General features: G+C 41.7%; 1 protein-coding gene across 1 annotated transcript in view; it reads left to right on the top strand.

The window, feature by feature from the left end:
• The first annotated feature begins 8,832 nt into the window (after positions 1-8,832).
• Positions 8,833-17,449, top strand: part of ZNF286A (zinc finger protein 286A) — a 20,266-nt gene continuing 11,649 nt past the window's right edge. The window contains exons 1-3 of the mRNA XM_045293495.1: positions 8,833-9,044; positions 9,161-9,411; positions 11,396-11,478. Of these exons, the coding sequence (XP_045149430.1) occupies positions 8,962-9,044; positions 9,161-9,411; positions 11,396-11,478 (417 nt within the window). The 5' untranslated portion in view covers positions 8,833-8,961. The remainder of the gene's footprint in view (positions 9,045-9,160; positions 9,412-11,395; positions 11,479-17,449) is intronic.

Consider the following 17,449-nt stretch of genomic DNA (forward strand, 5'->3'; position numbering starts at 1 on the left):
TTGGTGGTCATTGCACTTTGGTTCAGATCTCTTGCTTTGAGGGTGTCCAATGAAGGATGGCCCAAGACTACCACATATTTACTACTTTAATGCATCCTGCTTTTTTATCACGTCCATTCATTTGGCTGGCATGGTTCCGTCTTTGTGAATAAGTGCTATTGAAAGTTTTGCCCTATCCCCAACACTTATTGTTCGGGTAAGTGAAGTCTGTCCAGTCACCTAAGTGTTTATTCTGTGTAAGTCAACAATTCATGTATTGCGGTCTGGAAAGCTGGCCTACATATGGATAATTTTTCTCAACAGTGTTTTAAATTCTATACCATTGACTAAACTAATGATGCTATCAATAGAATTACATTATCCCACTTGGGGATGATTTATAGTGTTCTCTATCATAAAATGATAATGACGTCTTTAAAGCGCATCAGAGATATCTATAAACCACAGATATATGAATGAATTTTGGATTCACACCTAATCATCACCCTAACCTCTGAACAATTAGTTCTTATGACATTGTCTTACTTGCTATTCACCCTCATGAAGAAAGTGTGATTAAACAAAAACCATAAACAGATGGTGCCCAGCTATAAGAAAGAATAGCATCTGTGGTTTTAACAGGCTTGTCTTCAAACAAGCAGCCATCTAAGTGAGGCATCGACTAAGTCCACACTGAAGAAGAATACCAACACATGTGATCAAAGGATTGTAAATAATAAAATCCAAATCTAAAGGAAGGAAAGGTACCAGAGCTTAAATTCTGAACCCTCATTTGCAGAAAACTATGGGTGGCAGTTAAAGCCCAAAATCCATTTGCAGGCTCACACATGGATTAAGCCTTTGGTGAATCCCCTGTGCTCGCAGCCCAGGGATGTAAATACTTTATCATAAAGTTGATTATGGAAAATGTAGTTATATTACCATTGGATCTCCCTTTTGATTCATCTTAGAATTGTTTACGTTTTTATTATTTTCTGCTATTTGATTAAGGTTTTTCTCTGTTTTGCTTTGTAATTGCTGTTGTTTTGGTTTGCTTGCTGCTTGCCTTTATTTGTATGTTTTTCTGTACATGAAATCCAGAACACGTAAATCTAGAAAGACAACAACTGGATTAATAATCATCTAGGGGCATGGCAGGAGAGGTCAGGAAGAAATGGAAAGCTAACAACAATGAATACAAGAAATGAGAAAATGATCTGAAGTTAATTGTGATGACTGCACAGCTCTTCTTAATGTGACTGCACTATGAAATTGTATGCTATGTTAATTAAATGCCAGTGAAATTATTCTTAAAAAGATTGATTGGCTCAGCTCATTTACATTTACTGTGATTATGTTATAACAGGTCTTATTTTTATATATTCTCTTTATCGCATTTGACTTTTTGTTTTTTTCTTTTCTGACCTTGAACTGAAAAAAAATTTTTTTTCTTTTAGTTTGCTCTTCATCCTATATTTATCCTTCTTTCTGCTTGTACATAACTTACTAAACTCCACGACTAAATTATTGTTCTTCACCTATTTCTTAAGCTTATGAATGCGTGTATCCTCTACCTAATCAAGACAAAGAACATCCACTCTCACTTCTTCGTTTCTCTTGTCTGCTGACCCTCACCATGGAATCGTCTAAAATTGTAGTGTTCGATGGCTATGAATATAGTTGCTGTCACCTTCTCCACTACCTCTGAGTCTTGCTTACTAAGTCAACAATAAATGCTATTTTTTCTTACATCTACTTTATATCTGAAGTAGCCTCCTGGTTTTTTTGGTTGTTTTTTTTTTTTTTTGCCTTCTTGCTGAAATGTGTCCTTCTAGAGTATTTCCAAACTCTTTTATGCAAAATACAGAATTTTAGATTCACATTCTTAGTTTTTTTAATTTAAAAATATAAATACGAAAAATATATATACATAAATACGTTTTCTTTTTACATAACAGTGATGTTATCAACAAATCAGATTTATTCACTTAATAATTATGTATTGAATGACCACAAAATGCCAGATATTAGTTTTGACACTGGGCATTTGGCATGTTTTATTATAAAATTATGTATATAAATTATATTTTTTGTTTCGTAGATGCTCCCCATTTTTTTCTATAGGCATTTAGAATTTTTTCTTTGCCTGTTAGAGTCTTAGATTTTGACCTATTTGATGCTCCATGAGTACTCTCAATCTGACTTTGATTTTTCTTTATTTCTTCTTAATTCTTGCTCAGTAGTTCTTCAAATAGTTATTCTGTGCTTTATATTTTCTTCCTTGGGGCACAATATGAAATTCTGGTTATCTTCCATATTGTCTAACATTTATTTCACATTTTTCAACTTTTTTTTCATCCTTTACTGTTGTTTTCTGGAATTTTTTTAACAGATGTTACAGATTTCTCAATCTCTCTTCAGTTCTATCTTGTGAATGCTTTATTTCAGCCACTATATATCTTTTTTCACATAAGGTTTTGGTATGACAAGTTCTTGGTTCATATTTCTTGTATATTCCTCCTTAGCGCTTTTAGGGTAGCTTTCTAAATTCTAAATGGTTCACTAATTGTGCTCCATCTCTTATGGATGATTCATTTCATTGTTTTGTTTTAGTTTCAAAGAACCTTTATTTCACCATTCTTTTTCCCCCCTCCCCTATTTCACCATTCTTTAAATGGCTGTGTACAAGTGCAATGAGGTAGGCCGAACCCAGGCCCTCCTGGGCATCTGCAGTATGACTCAGGTGGTTAAGACGGGTCTGGCCCAGAAGGGTCACACTGTACCCCGATTACATACCTCCTGCCGCTTCAGCCTTCCATTCAGAAGCCCCATGAAAACCTTCTAACCAATGAACCACCTGGTTGGCTTGCGGTCTGAATCCTGGTTTTATTTAACAGTTATGCTCTAAATAAGCATCATGGCTAATGATTAAATCACCACTTATTATAAATACCAACCAAGTTAAATAACACTACTTTAATGAACCTATCCCCTCCAGCCTGGGTGGGTTCGATTCTTTTTCATTAACAAGTCATTTTCATGAATACATCTTATGTTTAATTATCTGAGCTCTCAGAAGCAAGCTCTTTTCATCCTCCTGGGCTTAAAACAAAACGTTCCAGGGAGTTCGCCCTACCCAAAGCCTGGCAGCTCCTCCTAGGCTCCCCAGGGCTGACACCTTTTAAAACTGCCTTGACATTCGGGAATCAGTAGGATCCTATACCTCTCACACCTTACTGCCCGACCTTGAGCTTTACTGATGTTAGCTAGGGAGCCTGTCTCATTGTTGCTCTCCTCCACCCTTTTATTTTACCAGAATAAAAGCTCTGCTCTGACATGAAAAAAGGAGACAAAGTCATCATTTTCCCTTTAAGTAATAGAACGGTCCTTTTCTTGCTCTACAGGATTAGCCAAGTATTTCACACTAACATTTTCCCCCCTTAAAGAAAAAGATGCACAATGACTACAGTAGACATAGTCTATCAGGGGCTGGGGAGTTCAGTATTTAGCACACGCCTCCCTCCTTTCATTGAGATGCAGAGACCCAGAGGGGGACGCTCTAAAACACATCAGTTGGTCATCTGCAAGCAAAGGTATCACTTTGTCCTGTCCTGAAACTTTCTCCTAGAGAAGGAAGAGCGTCAGAGTTTCTGTAATGTGATGGGTGTCACTTCAACCCACAGAGCTGCGAGGCTCGGGGTCAGGCTACAAGAACCATAAGAATACCTCTTGAAAACAACTGAGCCTTTCTTCCACCATTCATTCCATTTAAAAAATGGCAACGAACAGATTATCGGTATCTCCATCAAACACCCACATCAACTAAACAAATATACTTAGTTAGGTTCAATACAAGCAGAAAAGAAAACTGGTTCTCCAGGTGGTTTAAAGTAGACTCTTCCAAAAATGAGGACCTGATGCCAGGGGCTTAAGTGGAGAGGCAATGTTTTGAGAATGATGAGGGCAATGAATGTACAAATGTGCTTTACACAATTGATGTATGTATGGATTGTGATGAGTTGTATGAGCCCCTAATAAAATGATTAAAAATAAAAAATAAAATAAAGTATACTCTTCCATACACTGAAATGGAAAAAGGAGTTTTACCTCCATCAACTTCCCAGTGTCTTCTTACCATTCACCCAGTGTCTACAGGAAAAATTTACATCCTGGTCTTAAATTGCTTCCCCCCAAAATACTGTCTTGCAGGTATTGTCTTGATAATTCAATGGTGGGCTATACAAATATTCATGAGATTAAAAACCACACAGGGGGCTTCTACCCAACACCAAGAGCAGAGTAAAGGCATCTCTGAGCAGCAGGCAGTTAGTTATTTAATACACGGAAACTCTTCAATAGCAGTGGCTGTACCACTCATTGTTGCTGACCTGAAGGAGATCTGTTACCACCTGCAGGATGTTGTATTGTAATTGTGTTTCTTCAGCAGCCTTAGGTTCAGCTGCCTGTCACAGAATCCCATTTCAAAGAGGTGGGCCCTCAAAGCGGCTGCCTGGTCTTCAGAAACGACTGGCTGTGCAGTGACTGGTGGCCCAGCGAACAGGACCTTGTGTGCAAAGGCAGCAACGGACCAAGCCCCTTTCACTAGTCCTCCAGCAACGCTGGTCCCGTGGTGGTGCCTTGAGTGGTCACCGCTCTTCTGTCCGCTGTTCACATGTCCTGATGAGCCGCTGGGCTCTCTGATCTGCTCAGGGCCTGGAGGAACTTCTGGGGTGGCAACCGGTAACTCCACTCCCGAGGGACCATGCTTCTGTACACAAGGAGGGCTCCTGGGCAGGAGAGGTGGAGGCCCCACCACCTCTGGAGTGAGGGGCACTGTTTCCAGAGTCTGGGAGGATGTCTTGATGTTCTGACCCTGTGGCTGGTTCTCTTCTCCAGGGAGTCTCTCCCCAGCCTCGGCTCATTCCAGTTCAGCCTCAACCTTTCAGTCCCTCACTCCAGGAGAGAGGGCAGACCTGTACCTGGAGTCTCCCAAGGGGCGGCTGAGGAAGCAGAGGACTGACTCTAAACGTGGTCTTTGAGCTCATCCTCCTCCGCCTCCTCCTCCTCCTCCTCCTCCTCTTCAGCAAATTCTTCTTCAGTGATATGGACAATCTCCTCTCTCTCTTCACCAAGGGTCTATCTCCTTCAGAGAGGTGGATTTCAACTGCAGGGACTTCGGTCGGCAAGGCGGGTTGTGAACAGGGCCAGCGTCCAAGGTCAGGGACGGGATCACCGTCTGGCATACAAACTGGGTCCCCCTCGGGTCCTCTACGGCCTCCTCCTCAGAGGCAGCACGCTCAGCCATGTTCTTCGCCAGCCCTGTGGAGTCTGGAAGAGGCCTTATTGTTTTCTTTTACAGACGTTAAACACCTTGGATATCCTCTTTTTCCCCGAGTTTGTATTCATCATGCTCAGGTATAAACTGGTAAAGTGAGTAGGGAAGGGAATCCGAGTCCTAAAGTGTGCATCATTCCTTCTTAGACTCGCTAGGAAGGGCAAACTTGTAAAGGAATTGTATAGATGAATTTTAGCGATTCCTGAGTAGTCTCAAAGCTGAGAATCTATTGTTAAAACCTGGACAAGCCCATTCCTCATTTTCCACCTCCCCCACTGTATACCAAGTGACCTTGCTTCTCAGGGGATGTCTCAATTTCATCTTTTTATTTTTTATCTGACTTAATACTCTGTGTGTGTGTGTGTGTGGGGGAGTCACTACCACTGAGTCAATACTGATTCATAGTGACACTAAAGGAGGGTAGAACTGCCCCTGTGGTTTTCGAGACTAACTATTTACAGGAGTAGAAAGCCCATCTTTTTCCTACAGAGCTGGCTGGTGGTTTAGCAGCCCAATGCTTAACTACTATCCACCAGGGCTCCAGATAAGGGTGGGGATAAAAGTGAATAAAATCATCTTTGGGGCTATACATTGCTATTCATTCCCCAATCAGTCCAGCTCCAAGGCTATGCTGTACAATGGCAAAAGAATGGACAAAGATTTATCCAGAGCAATGTGGGAGTGGGCAGAAAGATAGACAATAAAACTCTAAAAAGCACCCTATTGCCTACAGCATCTTGGCCCCAACTCTCCTGGGATATCTAGGACTCTGATTGCAGCTGCATTCTCTACCTTCCCCACCACCAGCAACACACACACACACACACACACACACACACCATATCCTAGGACAAAGTAGAATCAGTTTCTCAAAGAGTTTCCAACAAAATTTTCAGTAGTTTCTCAATCCAACAACATCTTCCTTCCAAAGCATTTCCAGGTTAAGTTTTAGGAAAGGAGCTAGCTGTACATGTTTAGATGCTGTATTCCTTATCTTTTGCTAGGTAACAATATTACCAATAACAACAAACCCCATTGTTGTCACGTCACTTCCAATTGGTGGCAACCCCATGTGTTAAAGTGTAGGGTTTTCTTGATTATAATAATTACAGAAGTAGATCCTGTGGTGCCTCTAGGTTGGCTCAAAGGTTCACATTGCCAACCTATCAATCAGTAGTTAAATGCAACCATTTGCATCACCCAGGAACCTCTGTAACAACATTATCACATACTTAATGGCAAAAAAGAAGCCGTGATGATGCCGTCAAGTAAGCATTGGACTGCTTTTCAAAATTGGTAGCTACACCCATGTGCTCAAGGCAAAATTTACTTTATATAGGTCGTCAGAATCGACTGGATAGCAGAGGTCAGTTGTGTGTGTGTGTGTGTGTGTGTTTAATGACAAAAAGCAGCACACATTATCTCACATTTATTATTTCTGTAAGGGTTCTGCACACAATTTAGCAAGGTCCTCTACATCATGTTGTCTAAGTATCAGCCTGAACTACAGTCTCATGTGAAGGTTCTCTTAGGGAAGAAGTACACATGGTTGTTGACAGGATTTGGGTCATTGCAAGGTGTGGAACTCAAGATCTTGTCTGTTGGCTAGCTATCACCATCAATTCCTTGCCGCATGAATAATACTTCAACAATACTGCTGGATTCCTCAAAGCCAATGAGTGAGTCTGCTGGCAAGATAAGCATTAGAATCTTATCACCTTTGCCTATTCTATTGGTTAGAAGCAAGTCAAAGTTCCCACCCACACTCAAAGGAGGGGATGTACCTGTGTGTGAATTCTAGGAGATGGGGGATCATGAAGGACACTTTAAAGTCTTCCACAGGTATCTTCTTGTGGGAACTGTAACTCATCTTGCCCTGAGAGTTTTAGACACCACTGAAGAACTTTAAGGAGTAAAGTAACGTCACATCTTCCTTAGAACTCTCTCTGATCACAGGCTGTGAAAAATAGATGTGGAGTGGGTATGGGGTGAACCTGGAGGTAAGGAATTCTAGTAACCTTAATGAAGTGGAGTTGGCCAAAACGAATGTTTATGGGAATTGAGATATGTAAGCAAACTGGAGAATAAGAATTAATAAATAGGTTTTAGTGAAAGACAGTGAGAAATAACTACTGTTGATGATAATCTGGTTCTCACTCACTCCCTGCCATTGAGTCACTGTGACTCATAGTTACCCTATAGGACAGGGTAGAACTGCCTCTATCAGTTTCTGAGACTGTAAGTCTTTACAGGAATAGGAAACCTCATCTTTCTCTCTCAGAGTGGCTGATGTTTTCGAACTTCTGACCTTAGCAGCCCAACAAGTAGCCCACTACACCACCAGGATTCCTTGTACCATGGAGTGAGTGAGTATTATCACTCATTAATAAGAGAAGAAGCATGTTTGGGACATAAGTAAGTTTTGATCACTTGAGTATGAAATGGGTAAATTAGTCCCATAACAGAATTACTTAACCATGATCCCCAAAACCAACATGTCCAAGCCAAAAATGAAACTGAAAAATTGCAATAATGCCTACAAAGAACCAGAATCTGTTGACTGGTTCCATCTTTTCAGTTCTTATCACATATGTGAATGTTTAGTATGATGGACAAATATCAAGATGAATATACAAGCCAATAAACGCAAAGCCAAGCACAATGTCATCAAGTCCATTCCAACTCACAGGACCCTAGAGGGCAGGGCAGAACCACCCCTGTGTGTCCAAGGCTGAAACTCTGTACAGGGGTAGAAAGTCTCTTCTCCTTCCCTCCCTCTGTTGGTGGTGTCAAACTGCTGATTTAATATTAAAAATCAAGTGCATAATCCACTAGCCACCAAGGCTTCTTATTAAAAGAAAAAAAGGTTCCCTGAGTATATAAGCGGGAACCCTAAAAAATACACCTACCAAATGTTGATGACAAACGGATGGATCACCCGGAAGCAGGGTAAACCCTCACTGTGAAGAACATATTCACTGCAGATGAGTAAGGAAGTCGTTAGCCCATGCGTGCCTTATTTATAGAACTTTCAGTCCCTGTCAGGAATTAAAACTATGAAAAGAGACTTTCGTTCCTTAGGAAGGTGCTGTCAGGTTGGGAGAGAAACGGATGCCAGGCACATCTCAGAGTCTTCTTGGGTGGAAAAACAAAAACTTTCTCTACAGATGAATACGTAAACACAAGCAAGTCGATGTTTATCCGGCACTGACATCGAAGAATGAATTTGGGGTAAGCAAAAAATGGACAGACGCCAAACATTCTTAAGACTAGGGTAGTCTGAATTGGGCACGTGCAGACAGACTTGGCCCAGCATTTCCAACAACTGTGCCTTCCCCGGTCCTGGAGGACCTCACTCTCGCGAGAGAAGGAGCAAGGTGGTCTTTCGAATCTACCAATCGGGCCACGCGAGCTCCTACCTGCTGGGAAACGGAGTCCAGCGGTGCCCGTGGCCTTCTGGGAAACGTAGTTCTGGAGCGGGCCCAGGGCCTCCTGCCTCTCCCCGCACCTTCTTGCGCATGCGCTCCACCGCGCTGGCCCCAGAAGTTCGCTGCCTTTGTCATATTCCCAGAGCTTGGTGAGTTTGTTCTTGGGACCCATCTCCTGTGCACTCCGTCAGGGTGGTGGCCACCCGGGGGAGCCGTTCCATGCCGAGTCGGGGCTGGAGCGCCCCCATCTCTCACGCTCCGGCCCGAACCCCTCCTGCGGTTGCAAGACCAGCGAGTCCCAGGTTAGCGGTGAGAGCCCCGAGCGCCGTGCATTTTCCCCTCTGGCCGCCTCTTCACACGTCTGCTCCTCTGTTCCGTGGGGACAGCTCCCGCAGCAAAATCCTCTTCTCTGCCTCAGGGATGCTGCCCCCGGGCTTCCAGGCCCCCGCGCCCTGAGCGAGCCAGGCTCCCGAGGGGGACCAAACCTGCCCCGACCGACACCTTCCAGAAGGTCCCCCCAGACACCTGGCCCGAAGGACCACGAGGGCTCGGGGACTTCTGCCTGTTCGGACAGAGATCCGAATTTGGGGCGTAGATCCGACTCTTTGTCCGGGGGAAGGAACGTGGTAACCATGGATACAGATTTGGCTGAAATGCCGCAAAGGAGAGGTAAGAATTGCAGGAGGGTTGCACCGGGCGGGAGTCGGGCCAGGTCTTGGACGGACAAACCGTTGCTTCTGGAGATCTGGCTTTTGACCAAGGGGGCCGCCTCCTTTGCCTGGAGGTTGAAGGGGGTCGTTAAGTGAGATTGAAGAACTTTATTTGGCATCACCCGCCCCCCACACCTGCTGGGTGCACGTTGGACCCTTAAAAGCCTCCCCCCAAAAACGAGCAAGTATGTTCGCTTCTGAAAGTGATCACAGCCTCAGTTGCTTTACTTCCTAACGCATTCTTCCTCTCAAATGATTATGCCGTCCGAGTCTCCATGAATGGGTCCGAGAATCGAGAATCTAGGTTTTCAATTAGCAAAATTATATATATATATATATTCCCACACCTGTTATTCCCATTTTGTCTGCACAATAATCTTATGATTTCAATAAAACATGTTTCAAAGAGTACAAAGGAGGAAATTGTCATTAAAAAGTCAATGATTAGCTTCTAATTTAATGGGTGACTGTCTGCATTAGAAATAATTGGAATTTCAGAATTTCTAGATTGGATTCCAGACTCAACCAATAATAATTTGGAGGTGTGCTCCAGGAATAGATTTTAAATAAGCTTTTTTGAAAACCATTGAGCCTACTTCTCCAATATTAAGTGTAGGTTAAGCTAGTAAATAAACTAACTTGTTTTAATTTCTAAGCCAGAGAATGCTACCTTTCAGAATATGACCAGAGGACTGAATTTAAGCTGAAATAGCAACACTCCTGGATATTCTCCACTGTCTTCCACTATTCAGCCTCAAACTTTGTAGAGCGTAGAGATCCCACTATTAATATAATGAAAGGATTTTTGGCTTTTTGTGAATGGGGTGAATGTTTAATGAGCAGATCGTCAGTTTTACATTCAACAGTTCATACACATTTTTATCTCAGTCATTGTAATTCCCTCAGTGTAACACCACGTAATCTCACTTCCTCCCTGTTTCTTGTTTCCATTCCTCCTCCTTTCCTAACTCTGCTGAACTTTGTCCTTGGGTAAATATGCCATTCGGTCTCCAGTGGTTGATTATTTTAAGGAATGCATACCTCACTAGTGACAGTGATCCCTCTTCCAGCCCTGTCTAGTGACTGAAAATTGAGTCATGGGGTGAGTTCTGTTCCAAACCCTAAGGGTGGCTAAGGGCCAGTCTTGGAGTTCTACCAGTCTTTATATAACCAGTAAGGTGTCTATGATAATTTTGAGTTTTGGTCCACATTTTTCACCCATACTATTCAGGACCTTTAAATGCGATCCCTTTTAGAATAGCTGGTAGCGGGTACTGGGCACCATCTAGTTCTTCTGGTCTCAGGGTCATGGACACTGATAGTTGTGTGGTCCCTTAGTCCATTGGACTAATTATTTCCATGCATCTTGGATTTTCTTCAGTCATCTTTCCCCTGGACAGGGTGAGATCAATAGTTGCATCAATAGATGATCCTTATGAGCTCAATCCCTACTCATCAAAGTATGATGTAGAATATTGTCTTTCTAGACTATGTTATGCCTGGTGTCTGCCAAGACTGGTCCTGAGCCCCCAAACCCAACCACTCATTCCCTCAAGTTGTTAGGTTATACTTAGGAAGTCTTCATAACTTTGCTCCCTCCACTCCATTCATTTATATACATGAAGTAAAAGTATTTATCCATGTTCAAATATCTTCTTGTACATTTGTGGGTTATCCCTACTTTCCCCAACACTCATTAAGCCTATGTCTGCATGTATCTACTTGTCGATCACTGTTATTGAAGGATTATATATCTAACAGTATTACCTCTGTTGCCTTTAACTGATGCACTCCTTCTAGCGTCTTCCCCTGCCTCCATTGTTTGTTTGCTAACCTCCTTGTATGTTGCCTTCCCCTTCAGTATGGTAGAGGGATTTTTAGACTGGTAAATCTTAGTCACAGAATAGTTCTAGGCCCTATCTTTACTACTTTCCTGCTCTTAGCTCTGTCTTCCCAGGATTCTTCCCTTCCCCAAGAGAGGAGCACAGAAGAAGCAGCAGCTCTATGCCTAACTGCCAGATCCCAGGTGAGTGTGCTTTTCCACCAATTACTGCAATTTCATCGTATTTCTCAGAATACACCACCTTCATCTTTGTCTCTGTAGTGCTTTTGTGTGCTGGAGCTCACCTAGAGAGCTTTCTAATTGCAAGAGACTACGCATAGTGACTAATGAATTCAATACAAAAGGTTTTCTTTTAACCCACAGCGCTTCTGCACCTAGTCGTTATTGTTTCATAAGCATGAAAGGAGACTTGACCTTTAGTCTGCTGTGCTGGCTTCTGTGCTTGGTAATGTGGGAAACTATTTTCAGAGAAAATGTACATACTTCCCTTAAGAGTGTCATTAGAGAACTTTCAAACCTCTAACTTCACAAAAAGGAAGGAGGACTAAAAGTAACATCAGCTCAAGGCCAATTTCTGTGAGGCATAGGTCAGACACACTGACATACATTCTGACATCAAGTGTCCCTCCCAAAGCACTCTGCTACTTTTCTGCTGGGTTCTGTAATCTATTACAATGGCCATACAGAATTTACAAGACGATACTCACAAGGGCTTTCATAGGCTACAAAATCAGAAATGCTCAGAATACAGTTTTTCATCAGGGTCGCCTCTTCTGAGTCCTGTCCACAGACACACCTCTCTCAGATCCTTGGCCTTTGTCCCACTCAGGCAATGTTACAAAGCTTTTTAGTGCTGCTTATAAATCCCAAAGGGCATTCTGCCACCAGCCTCAGCCTGAGGACACTAGCTGTAGCTCCATGGCTCAGCAAACCCTGGGTAAGTGCCTGGAAGCAACCCATCTTGCAAGGAAACCGCCTGCCCGAAAGCACTCCGCTTTCCTGTCCTGTTGGCCGAGAAGCCCAGTGCTCTACCTAATGCCCTGGAGTGGTGCTGCTGCCTGTGCTTCACCCCACTTTTCTGGTGCCTCAGCTGCCTTCTGGACTGAAGAGATACAGCATGTAGGAACCTTGGACTCCAAAGGACATGTTCTTCTCCCAGCTCTTCTGTCTTGATGGTAGTGAGATAGATTCTCATTCCTGCTTTTGAAATGACTAATTTTAAACCTAGAATGATGGCAAAGTTGATTAGTCTCCATGTTAGAGTTTCATATATCCTATTTGCATGGCCCTACCACATGGGTGCCATGTACCGTGTGTACATTATTAAGCTATCCAATCCCCTTAGTGGGCCACAAACACCTCACATTTGCTACTGAGGTGGTTAGTTTACTGTGCCAACCTGGCCGATAAACACATGTGGAGTTAACTGAAGGGCAGAGGGATAAGTGGCTCAGTGAGCCTTGCCTTTCTAGTTCTCGGGTCTCTTGCTTTGTGATGGTTGGACCAGGGTGCAGCTGCCTTAACCAGTTCCCTGCTTTGGCTGACAAGGCTCACTTCCTCTAAGACATCCCCAAGGAGAAGCCACATGGACCTACCCTGATGCAGCCCTGGGTGCTGGAGCAGCCGTGTGGAGACCCCTGCCAGCGCTGAGATGCTTACACGTTCACTGACTGGGCTTTCCTCCTGCAGTCAGTATCATTGTGTCTGTTTTGTGAGATGGAGGAGGACTTTGTGGATTGGTGTCGGACATATGGGTTAATGTTGGACTTGTGGGTTTGGGCAGCACTGGGTTGGGATGTTTTCTTGATATGCACTTAACCTTTATATAAAACTCTCTCTTATACATGAGTTTCTATGGATTTGTTTCTCTAAAGTATCCAGACTAATACACATACCTAAGCATTTGGTAGGGATTACAAAGACTGGCTAGAATAGCCACATCATGTCTCTTAAAACTCATGCCTCCCTAGAGAAAACAACATACCCATGGCAGTCAACTCAGAACTGAAGAAAGCACCTTGAGTGCTGAAGTGAATTAGAAAATCAGTGCTCAAAACAATTCAGAGGAACGTAGAGATCCTCATAAGGCCGAAATTAAAGAATTAGAGCTCTCCAAATGATGACTGTTGACATATTTTCAAGGTAAATGTTATGTCTGCAGTTCATTTCAAAATTTTTCTCCCATTCATCGCAAAAACAAATACTAAAAATTCTAAAATTTAGCTGGTAATTATACTATGTAGGTAAGCAGAATGAAACCACGTCTTTCAATGTTTTCTGTGTGCTTGAAATATTTTCTTAAACAACATTAGTATAGAAAACCATGCTACCCAGGTTTTGGCGTGCCCTAGTGTCCTTGAAAGTCTATCAAGATCACTTTTTGGAATTCCAAAACCAGCCCCATAACCCGAGCTGACCTGTCTGCCTTGAGTTAACCGACCCAACAGATCCCTTGGAAACCACTTTCGATCATTTTTTCAAAGGCATCCTAAAGAGCCTAAGGGACCCCTGGTGGTATAGTGGCGACTCATTAGGCTGCTAACTGGAAGGTCAGATTTCACAGCCATCAACCGCTCTGGGGGAGAAGGAGCTTTTTACTCTGTGTTCGTCCGGGTGGACTAGAGAAACAAGTTCATAGACACACGTGTGTGTATGGAAGAGGTATATATACAAGAGCAATTGTACATCCAGAAAACATCCCAACCCAGTCCAGTACAAGGCCGTAAGTCTGATATTAGCCCATATGTCCTATACCAATCTATAAAGCATTCTTCAGATTCATGAAATGCATGCAAAGAAGCCAAATGCAGGACGATCACAAGCCAGTGGGTAGAAAGTCTTTGGGTCCAGTGGCGTTGTAAGCATCTCGGCGCTGGCAGGGTTCTCTCTGTGGCTTCTCCGGCTTCAGAGGTCTGATTGTGTCCATGTGACTTATCTTCTGCAAATGTCTCCCAGGGAGTGGCAGAGAGAGAGGCGTCTTCCGCCTCCAAGGAGGAAGTCCCAGATTTCCCAGAATTCTCAGGAGCAGGCCATACCCACACAGAAGTCTCATTGGCTACCTCCAGATTGACAGCCTAGACTACCCACCCTCTAAACTCTTAATCCTTAAATTGACACCAGATTTGGTGACTACCACAGGCTCCCATAGTCTTGAAAATTCACAGGGGCAGGTCTACCTTATGCTATATGGTCACTCTGAGTTGACATCAACTCTGTGGTAGTGAGTGAGTTTTTAATGAGTTTATGACTTGAGAGAGGTTGTAACCATCCCTGAGCACAGAAACATGTTTAAGCACAGTTTTGTGCATGTATGGATTTGATGTATGTATCCTAGTAGCAATCATTTTTATTTACATTCATCTGTCTCAAAATAATTTGTTTTGTAAACTTTATTTTGAAATAATTTCATCCTTCAAACACACTCCAAGTAGTACAAGCTTTCTCTTAGACCAGGGATCGGCAAACTTTTGAAATGAAAGAGCCAATCATGTTTGTCACAACAATTAAAAATGATTCAAGCGCCGTAAATATACTTTTACAACAAATGAAAGCACCGTTATCTGAATAATATCCTTTAAAATGTTTCCGTTTTGCTTCAGAGCCACAGATGGCTCCAGAGTTACATTTTGCTGACCCCTGTCATAGGCCCTGCATCAGATTCTCCTAAGGCTTAGCTTTTATTTCACGTCTTCATTCTCCTCTTTCAGAAACAGGAAATTAACGTCGACTAGCTGTCCTTTTCTCCCCCCTTAATTTCTGCTGTTTTCCTGTCATTCTTTTTTCGTTTTCTTTTTTCCTAACTTAGTTGCTCAATTCATTAATGTACATTCTTTTTTTTTTTTTTAATGAGACGTAAGTGTTGGAAGATGTGAAATTTCCTTTGCGTACCGTTTTAGCCATTTGGCATTGGCTTGTATGTTTTATTTTCATTATTTGTTTGATAGTTTTTCCATTACCATGAATGATAGCCATTATTAAATTTTGGAATTTAATAACATTTTCTTTATGACCTAATTAATAGTCATATTTTGTCAGTGATTTATGAATGTTTACATAGAATGTATGTGCTTTCCATCAAGTTATAGCATTTGTTATATATTTATTTGAACAACCTTGGTATAATATTACTGTTCTTTATGACTTTTCTAAAATAGATATGCTAAAATCATTCAAAACTGATGCACCCAAAACTCCTTATAATTAATTCTTACATAAGCTTAATCTTAAATTTTGCTCATAAACATTTATGACTTAATAACTGTACCTTTAATCAATATAGTTATTTTGGAAATTAATTTTTTTGCCTTTAATTCATTTTTTAAATATTATTTTGTATGTGCTATCAACTAGTAGCGATTCTGTGGGACAGAGAATGGCCCCATAGAGTTCCCCAGGTTGTAATATTAAGGGAATAGAGCACCAGGTCTTTTCTCCCACAGAGCCGCTCGTACGGTTGAACCACTGATCTTCTGTTTAGCAACTGAACACTTGAACTTTGCCACCATTGCCCACAATTAGTGACGATTCTTTTGTTTCCTCGCATTCATTGGGTAATTTTTGCCTATGCTTTTATTTTCAAATTTTGAATACTCTTATTATAGCTCCCTATCTTTTCGGTTGGCATATCGATGCATTTATTCTTTTTACCCTGTTTTAAGAACCGTGCTTTAATAAGTCAATTTATCTAGTTGATACTTAGTCTTAGTCATTTTTGTCATCTTTTTAATTATACATCTGCCCACATGTACACACGTTTTATTGTTTCTCATCTTTTTCAAGATAATTCTTAATTTTATATTAGTTTACTTTTCCTTCGCTGCTTCTTCCCCTTCTTTAACCCTGGTTAGTTAGAAAATATTTTGGATTCATTATTCTTATGATTGCCTATTTAGTAAACATACTTAAAAGCCTCTATTTATAGGCTCCTAGTCCTCAATTTATCAGTTTGAGAAATAAAATTACAATGATACCTCTGTCCCCAGTAAGATGGAAAGTGTACAGTTATTACTTTCTCCCCTTTCCTCTCATCTTCTGTGTTTGCCAGATTCATCCTCTTCACCATCTCCTACACACACACACACACACACACACACACACTTGGTTCATCAAGTGCCATCGAGTTAGTTCTGACTCACAGAGACCCTATGTACAACACATAGTTTACAGATACATATTGAAATTATACAACTCCACTCATGTTTTTAGATTTGCTTTCTTTTCTGGTTAAGTGGTGGGCGTTAGGTACGATTGAGACAGTTTCAACTCACGGTGACCCTAAATACAAAAGAAATCTATGTTGCCCGACCTTGTACTATCCTCACAATCCTCACATCCTCTTTGGCCAGAACCAAACCCTCCATAGAGTCAGTCCGTTCTGACTCGCCGAGATCACGTAGGACTGAGAGGAACTGCCCATCTTGTTGGGCGCCCCTGGCCAAAGAGGACTAAGACTTCGTCCCATGTTTAACTAGATTTGGTGCTGACTGCCAGTCTTTTCATTCCATGGCTTCTCTGTTCACAAGTTCTGCATTTTAATTCCTCATCTTATTAGGAAGATTGTTTCTTAAGTTTGAATTGAGAATTCGCAGAGGAATTCTACTGGCTCATCTTTCTCTTTTTAAAATCGTTTACAGTAAAGTAATAATATAACAGAATTTATCATTTCACCCATGTTTAAGTGTACATTTCAGTAGAATTAAGCACATTTATAATATTATGTAACCATTACCACAAAACTTTCACCTTGGTAGTCATTAATATACTTCCTGACTATATTCATTTACCTATTCTGGATATTGCATATAAGTGCAATGACCTAATATTTGCCCTTTCATGTGTGGCCTATTTCTCTAAGCAGGTTTTCAAAGTTCATTCATGTTATAGTATGTATCAGGATGTTATTTCTATGTATAACTGAAAATATTGCTTGTATGTATGTATGTATCACATTTTGTTTATTCATTCATCTGTCGATAAACACTTGGGTTTTTTTCTACCTTTTGGATGTGATGATAATACTTATGTGAACATTAATACACAAAATCCATCTGAATCCTTGTTTTCACAACTTTGAGTGTACATGTGGGAATGCCGGTTGCTGGGTCCTCTCCGAATCCTGTCTTTGGAGGAGCCACCCACTTCTCAGCAACTGCCC

Source organism: Echinops telfairi, unplaced genomic scaffold (assembly GCF_000313985.2).
Source record: "Echinops telfairi isolate 266 unplaced genomic scaffold, ASM31398v2 ScPeMD7_2010;HRSCAF=2546, whole genome shotgun sequence".
Taxonomy (NCBI): domain Eukaryota; kingdom Metazoa; phylum Chordata; class Mammalia; order Afrosoricida; family Tenrecidae; genus Echinops; species Echinops telfairi.